The sequence below is a fragment of the Engystomops pustulosus genome, chromosome 11, assembly GCF_040894005.1.
Source record: "Engystomops pustulosus chromosome 11, aEngPut4.maternal, whole genome shotgun sequence".
Lineage (NCBI taxonomy): Eukaryota > Metazoa > Chordata > Amphibia > Anura > Leptodactylidae > Engystomops > Engystomops pustulosus.
Window position 1 is genome coordinate 25,001,879 of NC_092421.1, and position 27,053 is coordinate 25,028,931.

At 41.2% G+C, this 27,053-nt stretch overlaps 1 protein-coding gene and 1 long non-coding RNA gene across 2 annotated transcripts in view; one reads left to right on the plus strand and one right to left on the minus strand.

The window, feature by feature from the left end:
- The window catches only part of LOC140106556 (uncharacterized), a 111,878-nt gene that overhangs the window by 16,655 nt on the left and 68,170 nt on the right, over window positions 1-27,053 (minus strand). The window lies entirely within an intron of this gene.
- PIK3AP1 (phosphoinositide-3-kinase adaptor protein 1) overlaps window positions 2,885-27,053 on the plus strand; it is a 59,479-nt gene continuing 35,310 nt past the window's right edge. The window contains exons 1-2 of the mRNA XM_072131044.1: window positions 2,885-3,217; window positions 18,973-19,380. Coding sequence (XP_071987145.1) covers window positions 3,205-3,217; window positions 18,973-19,380 — 421 coding nt within the window. The 5' untranslated portion in view covers window positions 2,885-3,204. The remainder of the gene's footprint in view (window positions 3,218-18,972; window positions 19,381-27,053) is intronic.

The following is a 27,053-nucleotide window of genomic DNA, read 5'->3' on the forward strand; positions in this document are numbered from 1 at the left end:
GCTCACCCGTGCCGCCCTGCCCCCGCCAGCGCGCCGCCAGCGCAACTCACCCGTCCCGGCTCCTGGCTCGCTCCCCTCCGCTGTGCGCGCACGTCCCCGACTGCTAGGGCGCGCGCGCGGCACCTTCTCCAAATTTAAAGGGCCAGCGCGCCATTAATTGGCGCTGGCCATATTGCCCAATTCTTCATAAGCTTGCCTCTTCCTGTTACCCTTGCCGGATCTTTGTGCCTCATAGCCTTAGAGAAAGCTTACTAGCGATTATTCCTGCGTTCCTGTGTATTCCTGCGTTCCTGTGTATTCCTGCGTTCCTGTGTATTCCTGCGTTCCTGTGTATTCCTGCGTTCCTGTGTATTCCTGTGTGTTCCCGCTCCTGAGTCCTGTGTTGCCGTGTTACCTGAGTTCCTCCGTGTTGCTGTGTTCCGTGTGCCTGTGTTCCCGTTCCCACCTGCCTGGACCTCCTGTTGCTGACCCCGGACTTGGACCTGACGTTGCATCTCTGCCGCCTGATCTGACCCTGTGCCTGGACCTGTCTACGAGATTGTCATCCGCTAAGGTACCTCGACCTCGGCTGCCACCGTGGGCTAGTCACACCTGGGAACGACCTAGTGGTATCCTGCCGCAGCAAGTCCAACCCGCTTTGCGGCGGGCTCTGGTGAATACCAGGTGCCGCTAGGCTCCGGTTCCGGGTGTTGGCTAGTTACATCTCCCGCGGTGGTCCAGAGGATCCACTGATCCTAACAATATGTAGCCACATTAGGTGAAGAGGATCGAATGTTCATCGTATCAAAAAGACCCTTATCACAAAATAAAAGGCAATAAGAGAGAAAGTGTGTTCTTAGATAGTTCTGGATAGGAGAGGGTTAAAAACATGAACATTAATTGATATTATCCCTTATCAAAATGTAGTAACATATAAAGTGAATATTTCCATTACATGTGAGGTGCAGGAGCTCCTGTGTGCAGCAAATTCTCCCAGTATCTGCCGACTAAGAATCTTCAGAGGGCTATATCTCTGGCTCTGTTACACGTAGAACCGGTGTCCAGCTTCTTAAAATGTGTGGATGTGGAGATGGAACCATTGTTAGAACATAATCTTAAATCTAAGAATGTAATAGATGTTTCTTGGTATTCTGTTGTAAATGAGATCCCCCAATCATAATTGTTAAGATATTTCACAAAAGATTCCTCCTCTGCTTGTGTGCCTGTCCATATTAGGAACAGGTTATCAATGTACCTTCTATAGAAGTGGATTAAGTCTTCTATACGAGGGGTTGGACTGTGTATACTGTACTTCAAATTTGCCCATAAACAAATTGGCATAAGCTGGTGCTAGTCGTGTGCCCATGGCAGTGCCACATTGTTGATGGTATATTGCTGTGCCATATGTAGAATAATTGTTCTCGAGTACTATTGTGAGGAACTCGACTAGTTATTTCCTAAAATCATCTGTTAAGGTAGGGTCTTGAAGTAAAAAATCATTAACGCGTTCTATACCCCTTTCGTGCTGTATATTGGAGTAAAGCGCGTTCACATCTAATGTCAAGAAGGAATATGAGGTGGGGAGATTTAGACTATTCAGATCTTTTATTAACTGATCTGAGGCTTTAAGGAAGCTCGGGAGTTTTATGACATAAAACTGTAAATATAAACTTATATGCCCGATAAGTGTTTTTTTCTCATTCTTGTGTATTTTTGGAAAAAAAATAGAAGACATAGTAGGAAACTGGAAGCCTGGAACATATTAGGAAGCCTCTTCTTTTGTGATGGTTTTTTGTTTCATGGCTTTATCTAGAAGTTCTTTTATATGTTTCTTTAGATTTGGTATGGGATCTGTTTTGATTTTAGTATAATAATAGGGATCTCATAATATGTGTAACGACTCGTATTCATAGTAGGAGTAAGAAAAAATGACTAGCCCCCCCCCCCCCCTCCCTTTATCTGCTGGCTGTAATTGCTTCTTTTTTATTTTTGCCTCATGATGTATCCTGCTACGTGGTTTTATATGTTGGATTTATATTAAAGTTTGTAAATTTTTACGGATATTGTGTAGAAGCGTTTCCAGAGCTGGATTGGAACTCTCTTTTGGATCCATGTGAATTGTGCCTTTAAAGCAGGGATCGGGAACCTTTTTGGCCTAGAGAGCCATAAATGCCACATATTTCAAAGTGTAATTCCGTGGAAGCCATACAATTTACCCCCCAGTAAAAAAGTAGCCACAGCACATGCCCCCTAGTAGATAGGTAGTCACAGCAAAAAAAAATGTAATACTAACCTACCTATGCTCCCTGCAGCTGGCTCTTTGTCGATCCCTTGCTTTTCTCTATGATCCAGGCGCAGCAATCATTGCTTAGGCAAAGGCATCTGGGTCATAGAGAGGAATGAACGCTGGCATCGAGTCTCCACTCCTCTCTATGACCCAGGCACCGCCGCTTCAGAAATGATGCTGGCAGCAACGGCACCTGGATCCCCCGTCTAGTGATCATAGCTGTGTGTGTCCTAGATGCACACGGCCACAATCACTATTTATTAGATTTGTCTGAGAGCCAGATGTAGTCATCAAAAGAGCCACATCTGGCTCCCGAGCCATAGGTTCCCTACCCCTGCTCTAAAGTGTCATATAATGTTCCTCATTTCTTCAGTTACCATATTCCCCCCCTGAAGCAATACTTATAAGTACCTCTGTTTCATTGTATTGGGAAATACCCTTTCCAATCCTCTTATGCATGTACTTTCCTTGTTGGGGACTGTATAGTGATACAGGTTAGTTATTTGTCCTTGTGAACTGATGAAACTATGCCAACTAAAGTAGCCGAAACTCCAGCTCTCTTGGTGAGGGGGCTGTGCTTAGAAATAGTTTGTCACGACAGTAAGCCTCACTACAGGAAGTATTGGAGGAGTGAAAATCAGGAAGTATAGTATGTACAGTATTACAGTAACTTTCTGCACAGCAGGTGACTGCACTTGTCCATTTCAGAACCCGACTCCACTGACTATTCTACTACAAGGGTTTTCGATCTGCACATTTATTAGCTTTCTACTGGGCTAGAATGATACAAGGAAGCAGACACATGAAATTCATGGGCTGTTGAGAAGATACAGAATGACTATGTTCAGACCTGGGGCTATGATGAGGATAATTATTATGTCTCCTTGAAAACTACTCAACTTAAACTGAAGCAAACATATTCTTTTAGCATTTCTAACATGGCATCTAAAGGTATGTACTGTGTCTCATTTAATCTAGATCTTTCACTGAAAAACATATATTTCCTCCTTCCCTCTTATATATAAGTTCCTCTTTCTCCATTTAGCTCAGTGCAACTCTGAAAATGTACAAAAATGTTTGCTTAAAGTCTGAATGGGTGATATTGTATGCAATGCTTTAAATTTACAGTCGTAATATGTATAAATATTTTAGTGTATCAGAAATGATTTGGTTACTTATAATGTATAGGAAGAGGCTGATGTCATATTTACTGTAATTAGTGGGGGTTATACGATGCTTGGTACTGCTTCTTGGATCTGTACTGGTAATGGGAGTAAGCTGTCATACCAGGCTAAGCCTTTTATTACGTGCATCAACGTGAGCTAAATGTCCACTTCTAGCACAGGGGGGCTGGTCCTAAGGATTGTCACTGATGCTTAAAGGGGTTTTCCCACAGGCAGTCTGATGGGGTCCGATGTACATCGGTCTGACCCCTCATTGTTCCCGAGATAATCAGAGCAGGTGGTGCTCAGCAATCTCCATTAGCTCCATGGAGATGAACAGGGCAGAGATCTTTGGGGGTCATATCACTGAGACCCCCAACGATCAGCAAAGTAGGTCCTGTGTATAGGGCCTAACTTGCTTTGTGGGAAACCCCTTTTAAGTGGTTGGCCACTTTACTTCATGTTTTCTTTAATGTGTGGTTACATCTATTAAGAGTTCTGCACCCCGTTCTTGAAAAGTTAAGCCCCTGGTTACAAAAAAATCTTTTACTTCATCAGAAGCCATTTCTATCCATAGAACGGACAGAAATGGAGGGTCATGTAACCCAAACTGTCCATGACCAATCTACCTTCCAGAGCCTCAAGTTTGTATTCACGATCATGAATCCTGGAAGGTCCTGGAAGGTAGATTGTCATGGACAGTTAGAGATCACATGATATCTGGCCATTTTATGGCCAGGAATGTCTGGCTGAGGAAGTAAAAAGACAGTTCTGAATCTAGAGACTTTACTTTACATATCAAGAAACATATGAAGTACAACTTTTAATAGATGTATATTTATAAACTACCTAATATCGTAGCCCCTCCCCCACACTTACATTACAAAAAACATGAAATAAAGTGGCCATCCCCTTTAAGTTCTAGAGGTAACATTCTAAATTCCATAATTTTTCCATGAAAGAGTTACTCTGTCTAAACTGTTACTAAAATAATTATCATTCAGAGGTACATTTATAACATTCTAGGAAATCATGTTGGCCAGGAATGGTCAGAATTTGTGTGTTAATGTTGACAAATTTACCACTATAAAAGTGGGTGTGGGTAATCACATGCGCTGCCTTCAGACGTTGATTTGCATCCACATGTAGAAGATGGCCTTTTGGTTTCTAACAGACTCCTGCCACAGACTTCCAATATTGATAAATTGTTGTAAACTTTTGAGACTATTGCTGATGTATTTTATGCACAGGGTAGAAGTGCATTGTGTAGGAGAATTTGTTGTTGTAGCTTTTTAGGCTATAAAAGAGAAATATTACAATGCACAACTTTTTATATAATAATTCTGGATAATGGGGGAGATTTATTGATCTGTGTACAAAAGAATTCTGTTGTGATTTCCTCTATAAAACTATCGGTGTCACATTTACAAAGGGCTTTAGACAGTTTTCATGCACTGCTACGACTAGTACAACCAGTGGCGTAACAACCACCGTAGCCGGCCACCTACCCCCTGGCAGAGATGGCCGACCGCCCCCTGGCACAAGTGACCTCCCCCCCCCCCCTGGATGCTGGAGCCGACCGCTGACAGAGCGGACGGATGCCCCTCCTCCCCACTCGCCCAGCCTACAGCGCCCCCCTCCTTCCCCCCGGCAAAACAATTAACCGTCCAACTCACCAAACAAGAACCCGCCCGCACAATCCCCCGCGCGGCCGAACAAGCTGCCGCCCGTCTCCAATCCCTACCTCACGCAACCCCCCCCCCCCTCGCGCGCACGGGCGAACAAGCAAATGCCGCCCGCGCGGCAGAATTGGCACCCGCCTGACTCCCATCACGTCCCCCACGCCCGCGAGCGAACGAGCGAACAAGCACCCGTCAAACGCCCCCTCCCCGCCGGCCCGCAGACGAACCTATCCGATCACCGACGACCTACCCGCCAGAACACCCACCTGAACACCCGTCTCAAGCCACGGCTGGGTGGCCACCCATACAGCCCCAAAACATCCGAAAAGGTAAGTATATACATGTATTTATCTGTGTGTATATATGCATATACTATGTATATGTATATATACTGTGTATATATGTATATATTGTGTATTATTGTATATATGCATATACTGTGTATATATGTATATCTGTGTATATATGCATATATTGTGTATATGTGTATATCTGTGTATATATGCATATACTGTGTATATGTGTATATCTGTGTATATATGCATATACTGTGTATATATGTATATCTGTGTATATATGCATATATTGTGTATATGTGTATATCTGTGTATATATGCATATATTGTGTATATGTGTATATCTGTGTATATATGCATATACTGTGTATATGTGTATATCTGTGTATATATGCATATACTGTGTATATATGTATATCTGTGTATATATGCATATATTGTGTATATATGTATATCTGTGTATATATGCATATATTGTGTATTATTGTATATATTGTATATTATTGTATATATGTGTATACTGTGTATAATCACGAAAACAGGCAGCATTCAAAAACGTCCAGCATTAGGTGAAAAAAATGTTCTTTTTTATTCCATATTCAAAAAGTACAACAAAGTACAGCGACGTTTCGGCTCGCTAGGAGCCTTTTTCAAACATGGAATAAAGAAGAACATTTTTTTCACCTAATACTGGACGTCTTGGAGTAGTGCTGCCTGTATTCGTGATTATATATTGTGTGTGCTGTTTGTATTTTCCTTGAGTATATACTGTGTATATATATATGTACATACTGTGTATATGTGTATATATGCATCTACTGTATTTCTACACACACATATTTATATAAACATATATATGTGCACATTTAAATATATGCACATATATGATGTGTGTGTTTTTGTATATGCTGTGTATATGGTATGTATGTATATGCTCTATATACTGAATGTGTGTGTGCATTTCCCGTATGTGTGTATATTCTGTATGTATATGCCACATGTGTGTATATGGCGTATTTATACCGCATGTATGTGTATATATGGTCAGTGTATACGGTGTGTTTCATATATATATATATATATATATATATATATATATATATATATATATATGTGTATGCAGTATGTGTGATGTATATATACAGTATGTGTCTATATACTTTATGAGTTTGTATATACAGTGTAGCAGTGCATAAATGTGTGTGTATAAGTGTATACTTGTATGTATATAGGGGTGAGTATATGAGTGTCGAAATGTATGTGTGTGTGTATATAAGTATATAAATGTATGTGTATATGAGTGTAGAAATGTATGTGTGTGTGTGTATATAAGTATATAAATGTATGTATATATGAGTGTAGAAATGTGTTTAATTGTATAAACATGTCTGCAAAGGGGTACATTCACAAGAACGTGTGAGGGTCGTATATCTGGCTGCAAATTTGCTGCCGGATATACTTCCCCCATATGCGTCTATAGCACCTGGGCTCGGTACAGTGAGCACAACGAGTACTCACTGTTTCGAGCCGTGGCCACAAAGGAAAGAGAGCGTATCTATGGCCGTAAGAATGGCTATGTGGCTCTATTCTCTATGGAGAGGGGAGAGGTGAGACGTAATCACCTCTCCTCCTCTCCAGCGCGCCAGATATGTGCCTGCCACGCTATAGCCGCCCGCGCACACGTTTATGTGAATGCAGCCTAAATATGTATATATTTTGGGGGTGGAAGGGGGGCCCAATGTAGAAATCTGCTATGGGGCCCAGCCTCTTCTAGTTACGCCCCTGAGTACAACAAAGGGAGCGTGAGCCGTGAAAAGGATTGTGATTTTGCACCAAAAAGTCTGTCCGCCAAAAATAATGGTAACCCAATAACATTTGTTCCCAGTTTTCTGACATAAAATAAGCCAACTATTAGGAGGTGCAAAGTATGACTAGACAGTCGTAAAGCGAACCTGTCTCCAGGAATGTCATATTTAGCTGGTGACACGTTCCAATAACCTATGCTATGTTGATTTTAAAAATGCCTTTGTCAGCATTCTGAATTATTTTTGTAGTTTATATTCACATTACATTAATCCCTTCCAGCAGTGTGTGATGAGTCCCCAGGGAGGTGGCAGCTGCAGCCTGTGTGTGCCTGTGTCAGTCTCATCTCCTCCACCCTCAGCTACAGCTCCTTCCCCCCTCCCCTCCTTCAGTCATGTGCATTGAGCAGGCAGGGGAGGGAGGGGGATGGTGAGGTGAAGAGGAACAATGCATGAAAAACACAGGCACACACAGGCTGCACCTGTACTGTCTTCCACTTTTGATAAATCTGCCCCAATCTGTGTAAAATCTGAATCCCTTGAAGCTAATAGTGCCTAAAGTCCGGCCTTGAAAACTTGCTATTTTCAACTATTCAATTTATGCCAGCTTGTAGTGAAACGTAAATGTTGTCTTTCTACTTCAGGCAAAAGGAATGTGAATATTCTAGTAAACGTTTTGTGAAGACTGTACAGTATGAGAATAGAAGACACTTAGGAATTGGGCTTACAGGGCACTTTTAGGGTTCATTTTAACAAGAATATAATATTAGACAGACCAAATAAACACTTATAACCTAAGCACACGACCATACTGCTGTGTGCCCCCTCTGTTAGGATCTGCTCTTCCTGAAGCTTCTAAAGCCCTTGTTTTTATAAAAAAAAGGCTTTTACAATTATGTAAATGAGCCTGAGGGGCTCCATGCTCCATAGATTTGCATAATTTTTAAAGCCTTTTTTTCTTAAAAACAAAGGCATAAGAAGCTTAACCCCTTAACGCCAAAGCCATTTTTCACCTTCCTGACACGGCCCATTTTTTCAAATCTTCCCTGTGTCTCTATAAGTGGTTATTACTTTGGAACGCTTTAACATATCCAAGTGATTTTGAAATTGTTATCTCATGACACTTAGTACTTCATGTTAGGTGAAAAACTTGATATGTGCTGCATTTATTTATGAAAAAAACAGATTTTTGGTGAAAAGTCTCGATTTTTGAAATTGAAAATGTTCTACTTTTTCCATACATAGTCATAACAGCAAAAAAACTTGATAACTAACATTAACTGAATGTCTTCTTTATGTCTCCATGGCTTTTTTGGCATCCTTTCATTTTTGTAAAATGTTATGGGGCTTTGAACTTTATGGGGCAGATTTACTTACCCAGCCCATTCGCGATCCAGCGGCGTATTCTCTGCGGTGGATTCGGGTCCTCCAGCGCTTCACTAAGGCAGTTCCTCCGACGTCCACCAGGTGTCACTGCTGCGCTGAAGTTCCCCGAGGTCCGCCGGAATGCACCATCTTATACCTGGTGAAGGTAAGCGCGTGTCCCGCGACACTTTTTTTTTTTTTTTAAATGCAGCGGTTTCTCTGAATCCGTCGGGTTATCGTTCGGCCACACCCCCCCGCGTGCACCAAAAACCAGGTGCAATACAGGGATAATCGGTGCAAATATATTCGGGTAACACGTCGGGAAAATCGGGCCCTTAGTAAATGACCCCCTATGTGCGATTTCTCACATTTTCATAAAAAACACAAAATCCTGCTTTTGCGGGAGCTTCTCAGATTTCAAGTCACTTTAAGAGACCTAAATAAAAGTAAAACCCCATAAATTACCCCATTATAGAAACTACACCCCTCAACGTAAGAAAAAACAACTTTCATTAAGTTTGTAACCCTTTAATTGTTTTAGAGGGGATAAAACAAAATCAGATGCAATTTTAATTTTTTTGACTAAATGAATGTGTTTTTCATAAAATGTACAAATTCTCAGTGGATAAAATACCATAACGCTCCACAAAATTTGATACCCAATCTCTCCCAAGTATAACAATACCCCATATGTGGTGGTTACCTGCTGTATGTGCTCACGCCAGGGCATCGAAGGGAGCTGCGCCATTCAGAGCAGATTATGCATTTTTATTGGCTGTACAATCTTTATTTTTTTGGAAATTTTGACCAATAAGGGCTTATTTTCTGCAACATTAGATACACTTTACAAATACTTCATTTTAGTGGGTCATTAGCTAATTGATGAGATTTTATTAACTCTTAAAAAAAACCCATAAATTTAGTTTTCCTTTCTTTTTGTATTCTTTTGGGGGCGAACACCGTACCATAAAAATAACATATTGGGATTTATTTACTAAGGGATCGCATTCCGTCGGTCTTCCCGACATTTTCAGGATTTGTGCCACTGGGACAGGTATTTAGAAGGGGATTGTGGCGCACGCGATCGGATTTTGGCGGGTCCAATTTTGCGCAGGGACCCTTGCTCGCCGCGGTCATGCATGACCATGGCGTATAAGAGGTAAATAAACGCGATCGGAGGTAACATACAATTGGCACCCCATGCTTCTGGTACCGGCTCCATTCAGAAGCCCGTGCCAGAAGCATGACCTAATAGTACTGCAAAATGCGGGATCGCACCTCCCACCGTGCAGTGCTATTATGTCAATTTTTGTCTCAAAAATTGGTCAATGATAACTAGTATACTCCTTTTTAAACTAGGACTTTTAGGACAGTTGGGTTGTGTTCATTGCCAACATATATACCTCATACATAAGATGAGATGTCCTCCCATAATTCGTCCTGACAGCCTCGAATCATTGCCTCTCATTCTCACACATACATAACAATACCACACAATCGCCTTACACACTCAGTCGCACCCATTTCTGAAGTAACTTTGGGGAAGCCAGCCCTGGACTGTAGATCCATTACCCCCACTGTTTCTAAAACTTCTTCAAAGAGCCCCATTTGTTATACACTTTCGATTCCATTCTTATAGTTACATTTATCATTTTCTTTACCTCTTTCATACCTGACGCTTCGTCATCAAGCCAGTGTCTTGCAATAGACTTCCTTACTTGGTAAAGAACCTTATCCACCACCATGTGTTCTGACTGAGATATATTGAATCCCCCACACAACCCAAAATACAGAGCTTGAAATCAGCCGAAACCCTTGTTCCAAACACGTAATGTACTAAGCATATTACTTTTGCCCTTAAGGGACCCAGAGCCAGAAATTATCCAAATAAATGTCATCATCTGCCATATCTTACGAACAACATGGACAACAGGCATTGGTCCTAATTCACATTTTCCACAGTAACACAGGCGTCCAATACACTTTATGTATAATAAAGACCTCCACTGTGCTACATTCAGCGATAATGAAGCCGTGAACGCCAACACCTCCCCCCACTCATTGCCCGTTACCTATAGCCTATATCCCATTTGCTGCGCACCCCAGTATCTTATCAGTACACTGTACAATAAAAAAATAAGGCCCCTCATATTCTCAGCCTGCAACACCCCCAGCATCTCTCTCAAAGTAGAAAATGTAGAGGGCTCCATACCAAACTCTGCTTGGATCACAAGCCTAATTTGTAAACATTGGGGAAGATTTACTTACCCGTCCCGTCGCGATCCCCACTGTGTGTTGTCCGACGAGGATTGGGATCTTCCACGATTCACTAAGATCGTGCGCCTGATTTCCTGCATGTGTGGCTTCCCCCACTGAGGTCCGCCGGAGTTCACCTTCTTCCCGGTGCATGTGAGTGCTGATCTTGCGACACAATTTTGTTTTTAAATTCCACGGTTTGTCTGAATCAGTCGGGTTGTCCGATGTCTACGCCCCCCCCCCGAATTGTGTCGCATGCAAGCCGGTGCCGATGCGACACAATCCAATCACGTGTGCCAAAAAACCTGGAGCAATTCAGGGCAAAACAATAAAAAGTCAGGAAACCCGACGAAAATGCGCAGTTCGGACCCTTCGTAAATGAGCCCCATTGTAACCTTAGATTGTGGAAACATTACAAACTCCTTCTGTAATTGCTTGAAAGCTTTTCCCAAATGGGGGTTATCCCATGGGGGAGTAAGCATGGTCCATTCACCAATTTCCAAAAGTTTCTAGTGGATATTTCTAGTGAAAATCAAAATTTTCCCTTCGCTGTATCACGTACCACAGAAATAATGTATTTTAATTCATGCCTGAAACAAACGTCTGGTTAAACCAGTGAGGGCACCTATAAATGGAGATGAAAGGTAAAGGAAGTTAACTCTGATTCAAAGAGAAACTATGGTATGAGGTATGTAAAACCTATTTTACAGGTAAAACGAGATGCACAGTGTGAATGTTACCAGTATTAAGGCCTCCCTAATTCTTATGAACACCTTTGCAAAGCACTATGCACCTATACAATAAGGGCTAATTCCAAAAGTATCACAAACCATAAAAAAGCTGGTTTCTAATGCGCATAAATCTGTAATTTTGTCATGGCTGAGGGGTAAAACTCAACCTCTGCATAGGTATTAACGGAAACCTGTCATCAGAAATTGGCCTAATAAAACAATACCAGTATGTTGTGAAGAATCTAAACTCTGTTAACATGATGTTTCTTTCATGACCCCGTGGGGTGGCATCATCCAGAAAATCAACTTTGAAGTGAGATGTTAATTGGTTGTATAAAGTCAGGGAGGCGGAGAGTATAACACTGAAGTCAAACTCTCCCAACCTCTAAAGCCCCCTCCCATGTGACATCATGCATCAGACTTCAGGAGATTTGATCAGTCCCTGCACGCAAGACCAAAATGATAGTGAATGGGGTGTAATAAGGAAGGGAAAGTTTGACTTCAGTGTTAAACTCTCCGCCTCCTTGAGTTCATAAAACCAATTTACATCTCACTTCAAATTTGATTTTCTGGATTAAGACACCACATCAGGCCATGAAAGAAACATCATTTTGAAGCAGCTCAGCTGTTTGACTACATAGTGGTAGTGGTTAATTAGGCCAATTTCTGATGACAGATTTCCTTTAAAGAGAACCTGTCAGGCTGATTTGGGACACTAAACCAACTACATGTACTTGTTCTGTACACAGAAAAATAAAGTTATGATTTTTTTAAAGGATGGGAGCAAAACAGGTAAACGCAAAAACAAAAAAGGGGATTGGCGGGAAAAGGTTTAAGGTGCCTGTAGACTGTTTATATCAGTCCAAACAAAATACCACATAGGGAGAGCCATTATTGCAGTTTCTTTACAATTAGGTTTACGTTATTACTAGAGATGAGCAAGTATACTCGTCCGAGCTTGATGCTTGTTCGAGTATAAAAGTACTCGAAACGGCTCGTTGCTCGGACGAGTATCTCGCCGGCTCGAGATCGAGCATTTAGTTAACGAAACACAGTGAAGAACAGTGAAGAATACAATTTAAACAGTGAACACAGTGAACACAGGATCATTTAAGTGAAGAACACATTGAAAGAACACAGTGAAGAACACATTGCAGATGTTCCGAACATCTGCTAACTTATCGGAAGACACGAGCGCCGAACGGTGTTCTTCACAATAGTATATGAAGAACAATATATGTGAAGAACACATTGCAGATGTATGGAAACATCTGCAACGTGTTCTTCACTGTGTTCTTTCGGTGAAAACATCTGCAAACATCTGCAATGTGTTCTTCTTTAGTGTTCTTTCAATGTGTTCTTTCGGTGAAAAATGCTCCCAAAGAGTCTCCCATTGACTTCAATGGGGTTCGTTATTCGAGACGAGCACTCGAGCATCGGGAAAAGTTTGACCCGAGTAACGAGCACTTGAGCATTTCAGTGCTCGCTCATCTCTAGTTATTACCCTTCTTATTTCAGAAATATAAGTGGTAAATATCATATTCTTTCTTTCAAGACACGCAGTAAAAGAGCAGACTTTAGACAATGACCTTTTGTTATTAATCTGAAGGCAGGGATAGTCACAATTATTTTTGAAAGCAATGAGGAAACAGAAGAAAAAATCCCTACACTCGTATTGGAGCCGGCTAATCTTTTCAATGCTTACTTTATCACTTAGTTAACATTCGCGTTTATTTATTACACAAATGTACAGAGAAATAATTATGGTGGTCATAAAATAGCTGGTTAATACTTAAAAGCAAAAAAAAAATACTAAAGTAAAAAAAAAAAAATGAAATAAAAAAAATGCAGCAATTTCCTGGATACTAAGTATAGTTTGTATCATTGATGATTATAAAATGCAAATAAAATCCCAGAAGAAGAATGTGTAAATTTACTAAAGCAAATTATATGCAAATTGCACATGTCAAAGACTATTCCGTAGTTATACTAAGTATCTAGTGCAAACAAACTAGCAATGATTTTACTATCATAGTTAAAAGAAGATTTGTTATTTATATTATTGTTGTTCATTTACATATAAGTTTGTTAAGGGTAGCATACAGTCACATTAATTTCAATGGGCAACACTTCTATGCATATGAATAAACGTTTTGCCCACCGTATTATACCATCAATGGGAAAAAGATAAGAGCTTGCAAAATCTTTTCCCGTGCATACGGCCTTACTACACTCCACCTCTCTTCTGCGCCGTGGCTATATGCTTGCTTGCTATGGGCCCACTGATCGAATATTACAACCAGAATGAGAGCACAGACTAAGATACAGCTCTGAAAAAAATGAAGATACCATATTTTTCGGACTATAAGGCGCACCGGATTATAAGGCGCACCATCAATAAATGCCTGCAAAAACGTCTAGGTTCATATATAAGGCGCACCGGATTTTAAGGCGCATCGGATTATAAGGATGAATGTCCAGCAGGTGGCAGACCTGTGCACAGTTCAAGGCAGCTGTTGTCTGTAAGTATGGTTCATATATAAGGCGCACTGGACTACAAGGCGTACCTTTGCTTTCTGAGAAAATCAAAGGATTTTTTGTGCACCTTATAGTCTGAAAAATACGGTATATTAAGAGTAATACAGTGCAACACACAGTACATTCTAACCTACAGTGTATGTCACAGTTTTGTATGTCACACTTTTGCATATGTCAATCGAAACATGTTTAGCAACAAAGTATTTCAGACAAGTAATGTAGGGAGTGGACAGAAGGGGATAGGGAGGGGAAATCATAGGCCCTAAGCTTCAGACACAACAAGGGGGGAGGGGAGTGTGGGAGGGGGGGGGGGGGTTAGTCCTCTTCTTCATTGTCAAATTGTCAATGCCTTGCTGTCGGATGTTATATTTTGTAAGCAGGCTGTGGAATGGTTCCCTCCTTCTTTAACATCAATGTTTTGACTCTTTCTACCTTACCAAATGTGACCAACTGGGCAGTCACATTTAAATGAATTCATCTGATATATACATACATTTCTTCAGTTGGTTGTTATTTAAAGAAATGTTCCTGTGTGAAGATAATTTACCGTATATAAACGGTAAAAACGTAGGGCAACTGTCCTTGGATACGACCCCCACTGCTAGCGTGATCGCAAAAAGAAACAAATTGTTTTTACATATGAAACGTCCAGGATATACTGCATGTCCCAGAGCCGTCCTGTGCTACTGAATGTTAATAGCAGGGGGTCAGGCGCCTCAATGCTGGAAGAGCGTAGTGGTGGTCAGATCCAAGGACAACTATCTTGTTTCTAGGGGAAAACATGGTGACAGTTATTACAGGTGGAAATTATCTTCACTCAGACAGCAATTTAAAAATTTTTTAATTCAATTGAAAACATAAATATATGGCAGATGAATAAATGTAAATGTTAATGCTTCAACTACATTCAACTTTCTTTATTACGGTGCAGCTTCTCAATGACACTTCTATTTAGCAAGAATGACAGTGAGCTTGGGAGAGAGTGTCATGTTAATAAAATTCCCCTTAATTTCCCCTTCTGAAATTTCAGCTTCTATAGTTTCTGCAGTCTCATTTTCCTATAATGGATTACACAAATAAGTTCCCTTTTTTCAGGCATTCTTTTGCGTCACACATTTGAAGGGTGAGATTTATAGGCTGTGTGCATGTCATGTGTTTAGCAAAGAGGCATTTTTTTCAGTTAAAAAGTTTTTTTCCATTGAATACATTCACATATCACATTACTTTTGTCTGTAGACTCCCATGTTGACTATTTGTTTGATGTTTTCATATTTCTTTTAAAAGGTTTGTAACCTATTAATGTAAAGCAATGACTGTAAAGGCGTTTACCTTGTTGGTAGCTAGCAGTCATATGGTTTTCACTTTGCCCTGGATATAAGGGACAAGGGTATGGATTCGGGGTACTAGCAAGTGACATGTAGGATTCTCAGAGGAGTTTTTTTATGAGAAAGATGGATTCTGATGGAACCCAATAGTTCTGTTGGGTTTCTTTTATGGGTTTGTCATTTTGCTAAATGGATCAATATTTCCAGCTCGGAAAATGTATTTACTGCTGTTAATAACAAGTTTAATAACACATTTTAGTTGCATCCTGTTCTACATACGTATCACCTCTGAGTGGGATCTGTTACGTGTTAAACCACAATGCCACCTTCTGCACCTGCAAACCTGCAAGTATAAATGTCATGTTTTCCTAGTTTATTTCAACTTTTTTTGTCCAACAACCTAAAACAGAAGAAACATGAATATGTCCATATAAATTCTTTTGTATCACAGTTGCAGCTATGTTACTCCTAAAAGTCCCATCAGGGGTTTTCCTGATGTTACTGTTAAAATAACAGGTACTAAGGCTACATTCAGACGATGTATGCCCGCTATACCGTAGTACGGCGGGCATACAACGGCGCTGCGGAGAGGAGCAGGGGATGAGCGCATAGGCATATACAGCGCACGGTGCCGTATCACGTAGAAGGATAGGGCATGTCCTATCTTTCTACGGGCTACGGAGCGGTACGGTGCCGCACGGTACCTCTCCCTAACAGGGTCGTGAGCCCATAGAAGTGTATGGGGGATGTACATCGGCCGTATATACGTCCCCCATACATGTGTGTGGATGCAGCCTAAGATGGCTTAGTGCCCCTTTAAGTGATAGCCTCTGTGTACCCATATACATCAATCACACCACCACTAGTGAAAGTGAAAGCGCTCTTTAACAAATTTTGACAAATTGCTTCCTGGTGCTTGTGTGTTCTGGAGACAAAAATATTGCATGACCCTTCTTGGTCTTTTTGATTGTGTAAAACTGTTGACTTCTCACTCCAAGTGAAGTGAACACACACACACATATATATATATATATACATATATATATATATATATATATATATATATATATATATATATATATATATATAATATATATATAGGGAAAACAATGTAATATGGAAATCCTGCCAGGAATTCCACATGAAATAGAAATACACAATACATTGTACAATTTTATTATTACTAGGTGTCTCAATTTAGCTTGTTATTGTAAAGAGATTTATAGTGAAATATCTTGTTTGTTTTCACATATATATGGTATTATATGATATTAGCCACATATATATGATATTGATATGATATTAGCCACATCATTTTGTTTTGTTTTAAAACAGTTTTTATTAAACACATTGCACAAAAGGTTTACATAGCTTATATTAGCATAGCAATGTACAATTTAACATAAAGAACCAGACTTTACACAAACTTTACGTAAGGTACCACCTCTTCTCTTTATAATTCTACACATTATTTGCCCCTGTGCTGCCAGGCTGCTGGCATATAATTTTGATTGAAAGATTAAAATGATTGAAATAACACAACGAGATGATAAACTAAAAAGACATATTCTATGTTTGCCTCACTAATGTGCAGGGTTATTGAATATTTGCACAAGGTCTACAGTACAGGTAGTCCCCAGGTTACATACAAGATAGGGTCCTTAGCTTTGTTCTTAAGTCGAATTTGTATGTAAGTTGAAACTGTATATTTTATAATTGTAGATACAGACACATTTTTTTTTGCCCCAGTGACAATTGGAGTATCAAAATTTTTTTCTGTAATGGGACCAAAGATTATCAATAAAGCTTCATTACAGACACCTTACAGCTGATCATTGCAGTCTGGGACTAAAAGAAAGCATCCAGAGAGGTCACCAGAGGTCACAGTGGGCAGAGAGGTCCATCTTTAACTATGGGTCGTCTGTAAGTCGGGTGTCCTTAAGTAGGGGACCGCCTGTAATCTGTTGCCCCAGAGCTCTCGAAGTGTGCACCAGCTTTTTTGTTGCACCTTTAAAACAGCGTGTATGACAAAATTCTGTCAAGTCGCAATAATAAATGTAGCGCACGGTGCAAATTCGTGCCAGAACGCCCCTTTAGGTGCAGAAATTTGGCGCAGACACTTTATAAATACATGTGCAAGCAGTTTGCACATTCTTTTCAGTGCAAAGTCAGACAGAAAACTGCTGCAAACGCTTAATGTAGCCCATGACAGTGAATGTCCTTAGCTGTACAGGAGCGTACAGTACAAACTTTCTCAACTCTTCTTGTTTCATATGACACCCGTTGTGTAAAGGTGGAACTCGAATGTGATGTTTTGTAACAGGCTATGATGCTGATGATATCACCATTCTGTTTTATGTGCTTCCCTGCACGTTTTGGCAACACAATTGCATGCAGAAGATTTCTGGTTTAGATCAATGTCACATCATATTTTGCAATTAGTGTATATAATATTGTGAAATGCATGAATGCCTATAGGTATGCTTCCTATTGATAGGAATGATATATTCCTATTACTAAGCTGTTATGGATGGTTTGTCGATCTGCGCCGCAATTAACAGGTTTTTGGCACAAGTGATCGAATTTTGGCGCAGACTTTCATGCGACACAAATCGGGGGCGTGGCCGTCGGACAACCCGACTGATTTGGGCAAAGCGCGGGATTTAAAATTCAAATTGTGTCACAAGACAATGCACTTACACAAACCAGGAAGAAGAAGATGAACTTCGGCGGACCTCAGCGGGGAGCGACACATGCAGGATATCGCTCACATGATCTTAGTGAATCGCGCCGGACTTCATCCTTGTCGGACAACGCACCTCGGGGATCGCGACAGGAGTGGCTAAGTAAATGTGCCCCCATGTCTTTTATATTCCTATAATATAAGGCATTGACAAGTAGGTAAGTAGGTGGAGACATGTTAATTGTCCCTTTCTTATTGACACTTGTTGTAGCCTTTAAAGAGAATCTGTACTTTCGCCCCCACAAACTTCTGTAAAGGCTATTAAGAGGAAAGGAAGTCAAGTCTGAATTGGCATTGTCCTCAATCAGTCAAGAAACTGTCTGTGCATTTAGAAGTTGACCTTCTGATACCAGCAGTCAGAAGAGAGAGAATATCTAGGCTTCACCCCTCATATTAGGGATATTTGTCAATCATCTTTGTGATGCTTACCTTTTCCCCTGATGACATGAAGGATTCTGAAGATAACTGAACCGTACCGCTCCATATCCCGGTAAAAAGATAGGACGTATCCTATCTTTCTCCATAGTACGGCGCCGTGCGCCATATGTTCCTGTGCGCTGCAATTGCCCACCGTGCTACGGTACGGCAGGCAATGGCAGTGTGAATGCAGCCTTAGTGTAAAGAAAACCAATGTACAGTAGTCCATATACAGGCTTCACTGGCTTCAATAATGCAGTAATTGGCCATAGCTGCCAATTTTGGTCTTGTTTTAGACAACTCCTACTTTGAACAAAATCTAAATTGGGGGATAAATGTTAATTGGATTCTCTTTTATTGTATAACAATTTCTCTCGATGTTTTGCAGGGAAGTGTGACCTATTAATACTCCATGGACCTGATGCAGTCCCGTGGTGCCAATACCTGATCAATCTCTTTGAAACAAATCATTATGTCCAACATCTTGCTATCGACTCTTATGAACTTTGTGAGGATACCCCTATACCCAAGAAATGCATGAGGATGTTTCAGACAACTAAATGTATTCTCATTCTGCTATCTGGAGATATAGAGCGTAGTTTTGACAATGAAGGCGTTTTGGAAAGCCTAAGGAAAGTTTTAAAGCCGCCAAGAAAAGTCATTGTCCTATATTGTGGAGTAATGGACAGAGAGGATTTTTCTATTTTTTTTGATGACTGGTCAAAATGGAAGCCAATGTCATCTGAAGATGACCCAGAACATTATATCACCACTGTTGTAGACACCATCTCAGAAGGTATGTGCCTTTATAGTTTTTATGAAATGTTTTGTGAAACTATATTTTTTGGCACTCTAATTATAACTGTCTGACCTATGACATAACCACATTGTCAATGTGTCTCAAGGATGACATATTAGTGTCCCTAAAAGAATCATCTATGGCAACAATTATTATATATGTACATTTTCTAAACATTAATCTACAAACTAAAATATGGTCAGCAAAAGTTATGTTTTCTCCAGTGTTTCAAATCTTAAAAAAAGTCTCTAGGCCAATTTCTGCTTTAACCTTATTCTAATATGTAAACCCACAATTTAGAAGTTGCAGTTTTCTAAGAATAGCTGTGAAAAAAGATAGTGGGCAAAAAAAGTTCTTATTACATTGTAAGTATCGCATTTAGGTCTCTGACCTTTTTAGAGTTGATCCTGAAATCATAAAGTTAACGTGTAACCATGAAATTGCGGTGTTATCTGCATACAGTAGAGCAGTAGGAGCTGAGAAGATACATAGGGGGAGATTCATTGGGGCACATTTACTTACCCAGTCCTGCCCGTTCCCTGATTCGGAGTGTCCGACTAGAATGAACTGTGCCGCGATTCACGTAGATCGTGCGCCCCATTTCCTGCATGTGTCGCTTCCCCAATCAGGTCCGCCGGAGTTCACCTTCTACTTCCTGGTGTATGTAAGTGCTTGATCTTGCGACACAAATTTAAAGTTAAATCCCGCGGTTTGTCCGAATCCGTCAGAATGTCTGACGGCCCACCCCCCGATTTGTGTAGCATGAAAGCCGGCACGATTGCAACACAATCCGATCGCGTGCAACACAATGGGGCACATTTACTTACCCGGCCCATTCGCGATCCAGCGGCGCGTTCTCTGCACAGGATTCGGGTCCGGCTGGGATTTAAGATGGTAGTTCCTCCGCCGTCCACCAGGTGGCGCTGCAGCGCCGAAAATAATCTTAACGCCCCGGAATGCACCATCCCATAGAAGGTGAAGGTGAGCGCTCCCCAAGCGACACATTTTCGGATTTTAAATGTGGCGGTTTTTCCGAATACGTCGGGTTTTCGTTCGGCCACGCCCCCCCGATTTCTGTCGCGCGCATGCCGGCCCCGATGTGCCACAATCCGATCGCGTGCGCCAAAAACCCGGGGCAATTCATGTACAAGCGGCGCAAATCGGAAATATTCGGGTAACACGTCGGGAAAACGCGAATCGGGCCCTTAGTAAATGACCCCCAATGTGCTTTTAAATACCTGTCCCTGTGGCGTGATCTCCGAAAAGTCGGATAACCCAACAGAAATGCGGCCGGGGACCCTTAGTAAATAAGCCCCATTATATCTTCACTGCCCGTATTCTGGTGGGGAAGGCACAATAAATATTCCTTTCTCCTCTAGTTTGGAGAGTTTTCTGCCCCACATGCCACTTTGGACATGTCGGGGTGTGTCCTGAACACCCCATCCACCACATTTACTATAGTCACAGGCTTAATGCACTGGTATATAGATACATCTTCTCAGAGACCTCTCTTTATATCATCACATTATTATTAGTTTTTATAAGCGTATAATAAAGTAAAATAACATTAATAAAAAGCCATAAATTATACTATTTAGCAAACTATTTTATACTAACATCACCAGGATAACCTGTACAATTCATATACTACACTGTTATAAAGCACTAAAGCTTTTCCTCACAAATCACTAGTTGACCGTTATTGATCGCATGTGTTTCAATAGTAATGCATGTGTGATTAGGCTGAGCCCCGCCCGCAGATATTTGCATTGCATTTCTAAACGTCTCATGTGATCGCACCCTAAACATTCAGATAATACTTTATTTCTTTTCTTGAAAGTATTGTATTAGTATCGAGTATCTGGGCATCGTATCACACTCAAAATTCTGGTATCAGGGCAACCCTAAGTTTACCCCGAAAAACCAGCCGAGACTATAGCAGAACCTGGCTTTTCGAAAGGTCAGACCTGGTCTTAGGTATGACCTTTTGAAAAGCTCTTAGGGTGATGCCACACATGGAGTTTTGAACCCGTTTTTGGTCCGTTTTTAAGCAGTCTGTTAAAAAAAGCATGCGTTAAAAAACGCATGCGGTTTTTTAAAATGCATCCATTTTTGACAGGTTTTACCAATTATCTTAAATAAAACTGGTCAAAAACGGTTGCGTTTTCCGTTTTGGACGGACTGCTTAAAAACAGACCAAAAACGGTTTCAAAACGCCATGTGTGGCATCACCCTCAGTAGATATGTGTGCGCCATCGGGGGAGGAATTTGAGACTTTTAAGGCCTTAATATCTTAATCTCTCCAAAGTTGGATGTAGCTTTATGACCAATGTTGTGTGAGCTTGTCTTCTATATATCCTATAACACCCTGATGAGTGGACACAATATATGGGAACGTTAAAAGTAGGAAGTGATAAACTTCTCAAAACTGAGCAATAGTTCTGTAAACCTCTGCATTTACATATCTGGTATTATTATGACTCTTAGCTGCACAGTGCTAAATATCCACAATAAATATATTCAGCTGAGTCAATTATGAATAACGTAACATCCATATCTTTATGTATAATTCAAACCAGCTGTTTACTATGTCTACAGCTACTAGACATTTAACCAGACATTTCCAAAATGTCAACCAGTAGTTACTACCATAAATGTTGCGTGACTTGCATATCAATTTTATATAGTTTTTTAATAGATTTAAAAATTCTTTTTTATTAAAAAAAAAAATTCCATGTTTTGCCATTTTTTGAAGCCAACGGGGCACATTCATAAAAGTGGTTGCACCAGTTTTCTGTCTAACATTGCACATAAATACATGAGCAAACTGCTTGTACAGGCAGTCCACGGGTTACGTACAAGATAGGGTTCATAAGTTTGTTCTTAAGTTGAATTTGTATGTAAGTCTAAACTGTATATATTATAATTGTAGATCCAGACAAAAAAATTTGCCCCAGTGACAATTGGAGTTTCAAAATTTTTTGCTGTAATGGGACCAAGGATTATCAATAAAGCTTCATTACAGACACCTTACAGCTGATCATTGCAATCTGGAACTATAGTAAAGCATTCAGAGAGCTTCACCTGAGGTTACAGGGGGCAGAGGGATCCTTCTTTAAGTATGGTTCGTCTGTAAGTCAGGTGTCCTTAAGTAGCGGACCGCTTGTACATGTATTTTTAAACTGTCTGTGCCAGTTTTATGTCCTCCGCATCACATTACCCTTCACCTAAATGGGTGCTCAGGCACCAGTTCACACTGGACACCACACCAACATTTGGTGCCCATCAAACTGAGTGCACCAAAAAGGAAACTGGTTCGCCAGATTATTGAAGCGCTTCGATAATCTAATCATAAATCTGGGCAAATTACTTTTACAGACTTCAGTGTATCGACCTGAGTCATTTTATGAAGGATGAGCTGATGTGTTCGTTGCTATCATTTTGGGGACCTTTTTATCACTTTTTTATAAACATTTTTTATGTGTTGTGGAATGGTGAGTGGCAATTCAGATTCAGTAATGGCATTCAGATTCACAATTAACAGATTTTATATTTTGATAGTTTAGGAATTTTGGGACAAGGTGATACCAAACATGTTTATGATTATTTTTGTGTATTTCTTTTCTCAGTTATCAGTTTAAGAAAAAGGGGGTGATTTAACCCCTTAACGCTCTGCGCCGTAGCTCTACGGCGCAGAGGTATAAGGGATGTATGAAGAGGGCTCACGGGCTGAGTCCTCTTCATACAAAGGTGGGGGGTTTTTGCATTTTGCACAAAACCCCCACCGCTAATAACCGCGGTCGGTGCTCGCACTGATCGTGGCTATTAACCATGTCATTGCCGCCGGCAAAGTCGCCGGCGGCGTTTAAAAGTTTAAGGGGTTAAACTTTTAGGTTTTCATTCCTAACGCTATCCTAACATAAACAGTACATGCAAAACATTGGCACACTGTTATAGTTCATGATCATGCCACATGACAGGGAACCTAAATGTGTTGACGGATCCTAACCCAACCTAAACCTTGACCCACTAACTGACCCGCTAACATATGCAGTGCCCTCCATAATTAAAGGGGTCGCCCAGGCCTAGATATAGTGGAATTGCTCCCTATATGCATTAACAACTCAATGCCTGCATTTGGCAATGAGGACTGGTGTTGCTCAATACTGATCGCATGCATAAGGTGTAAAAGTATATATGATCAGAGGTAACTCCTCCCCAATGTGCTTGAAACACACTTCAAATGCCACATGTTAACATGGCCTGAGGGTAGATACACACGGGTGCAAATCTGGAGTGAGTTTAAATGGAATACATTGTTATTATGCGTAGATGTTATTTGGCCTCATGCGCTCATTATCGCTGTCTGGGAATGTGTGCTGCTAGCTGTTGTTTTAAAGAACATTTACCACGAGCAAAAAGGTTTGTAAACCAAGCACTCAGACATTCTGGTGTTTGCCTCCTCTGTTAGGATCTGTTTTTCTTTATGCTTGTTGTGTCGTTGCTTTTACTAAAAAATGGTTTTAAAGATTATGCAAATGAGCCTGTGGGGCTCCAGGCTTAATAGATGTCAATGGAGTCTGGAGGACCTCAGGCTTATTTGCTAAATTTTTAGAACTTTTTTTCCGTAAAAACAATGGTTTAAAAAGCTAAAAGAAGCACAGATCCTGACAGAGGGGGCACAACATGCATGTGTGCTTGGTTTACAAACCTTAATCCTGGTGGTAGATTTCCTTTAAGGGCTAGCAAACGTCTCCATGTATTTCTATGGGCGCATACTCAGGGCTGCAACTTCAGCTGAAATTTCTGACATCGTCTGACATGGTGGAGATTCATTCTGGTGTAAGGTGGCTACACCACGCCCGCTGTAGCCACTTCAGACCTGCCGCCAGCATCAATTCTGTCATTGAATTTAAGCTTTTTTTTTTCTTGCTGTTCTCTGCATTTCCTAACTAACATGTTACTACGATTGGTCAATACGATTACCAGGTACCAGTACAATACCAAGCACCAGTATGATACTAAGTTTGAAAATTTTTTTGTTGATACTTTTTTTGATCACCCTTTATTGCATTGCATATGGGACCAGATACAAAAAAAATCATAATTTTTTGTGGGTTTTTTTGTAAAAATGTTTTGTGTACACTGCTAATCCAGTGGCTTTAATAGTGATTTTGTTTTATTGTATGGGTCATTATGGACACACAATACCTTGCATGGTGATTTTTTTTTTTAATTTTGTATGTAAGCGTCAAATGTAACTGGCCTTTGTTTTTTTAAATTAATTTATTATTCATTTATTTATTATTATTTTATTTTTTGCTCCTTCTTGCTCCTCCTGTAGTCCTGGCAGCCAATGATGTTGCTTTAAAATAGTGCTGAGCATGGCACGTCCTGGGCTGTATTGGGTCACAGATAGCTTGCAAACTATGTGTTGGGGTGAAGGCCTGGGTGCCCACAGAAAGGGCTCTGAGTGCCATCTCTGGCACCCGTGCCATAGGTTCGCCACCACTGGCACTGCTGTTGCATAGGCTGACTCAATGCCTGTAAGGTCCTGTCACAGAAAGGACTTTGCAGGCATTTGCTATAGAAGATCCTTGGGTCTTAGCTCAGCAATAACAACAATCAAAACCCCACCCTCAAAATGTTTTTTTGGGGGGGGGGGGGTGCCAATTTAAATGCTGCAGTCGATTGGAGCTCGCTTCAACTGCGGGTGTTACAAGGGGATGTCACTAACCAATGAAGAGCTGAACTGGCATCGATCAAAGGATAGGGAATAGGTAATGACTAGAGATGAGCGAACACTAAAATGCTCGGGTACTCGTTATTCGAGACGAACTTTTCCCGATGCTCGAGTGCTCGTCTCGAATAACGAACCCCATTGAAGTCAATGGGAGACTCGAGCATTTTTCAAGGGGACCAAGGCTCTGCACAGGGAAGCTTGGCCAAACACCTGGGAACCTCAGAAAAGGATGGAAACACCACGGAAATGGACAGGAAACAGCAGGGGCAGCATGCATGGATGCCTCTGAGGCTGCTTAAACGCACCATTATGCCAAAATTATGGGCAACAGCATGGCCATGACAGAGTGACAGAATGAAGCTAGATAGCATCTAAAACATGCAATAATTGACCCTGACACTATAGGGGACGGCATGCAGAGGCAGCGGCAGCAGGCTAGAGAGTGTCATGGCGACATACCCTAAATGGACTCAGGCTTCAAACCAATGGGTGGCAGAGAGGAACCAAAGGAGGTGAGCAAGAAGTGCTCAAATAATATCGGTACATGATAAAAGTTTGCCAGTATATTTTGTGGATTACACAGCAGGGTGGCGACAAAGTTAACATGGAAGCCATGAAAACAACCCAAAATTCTGCCTGACACAGCTCGTTTGATAAGGGGACCATGTATGGAGGCAGTGAACTAGTAGTAGATTAAAGGTGCTGCAGTTAAAACTATGTTAGTTGGATCTTGGCATGGAGCTGGCGCTCCGCTGCCAGGCGAGCTTTCGCCAATCCAAGCCCCTGTCTCTAGGCTACTCCCCAAACAGCACTTCTAAGAACCTTTTGTATAAGATCAAGTGTAGTAGCGTTCTTATAAGTTTAGGATATGCCGGGTGAGGGGAATGTAAACAGATGCGCAAGAAGCGCATGATGCGCATGGAGCTGGCGCTCCGCTGCCAGGCGAGCTTTCGCAAATCCAAGCCCCTGTCTCTAGGCTACTCCCCAAACAGCACTTTTGTATAAGATCAAGTGTAGTAGCGTTCTTATAAGTTTAGGATATGGCGGGTGAGGGGAATGTAAACAGATGCGCAAGAAGCGCTGAAATAATATCCCTAAATGGTAAAAGTTTGCAAGTATATTTTGTGGATTACACAGCAGGGTGGCGACAAAGTTAACAACTTTGATGTGGAATCCATGAAAACAACCCAAATTTCTGCCTGACACACCTCGTTTGATAAAGGGACGATGTATGGAGGCAGCTATATGGACGACTTTTGGAGGTAGGAATGGAGACAACGTGTGGAGGCTGCTATGGAGACAATTTAATTTGGATAGTGCCTGTATGTGGCAGTCCCAAACATTTTTCAAACCAGAGGAGCAGGTAGGTGGCCCTCCAGTAAAATGGGATAGATTGAGTGCCTGTATGTGGCAGTCCCAAAAATTGTTCAAACCAGAGGAGCAGGTAGGTGGCCCTCCAGTAAAATGGAATAGATTGAGTGCCTGTATGTGGCAGTCCCAAAAATTGTTCAAACCAGAGGAGCAGGTAGGTGGCCCTGCAGTAAAATGGAATAGATTGAGTGCCTGTATGTGGCAGTCCCAAAAATGTTTCAAACCAGAGGAGCAGGTAGGTGGCCCTCCAGTAAAATGGGATAGATTGAGTGCCTGTATGTGGCAGTCCCAAAAATGTTTCAAACCAGAGGAGCAGGTAGGTGGCCCTCCAGTAAAATGGGATAGATTGAGTGCCTGTATGTGGCAGTCCCAAAAATGTTTCAAACCAGAGGAGCAGGTAGGTGGCCCTCCAGTAAAATGGAATAGATTGAGTGCCTGTATGTGGCAGTCCCAAAAATTCTTCAAACCAGAGGAGCAGGTAGGTGGCCCTCCAGTAAAATGGGATAGATTGAGTGCCTGTATGTGGCAGTCCCAAAAATGTTTCAAACCAGAGGAG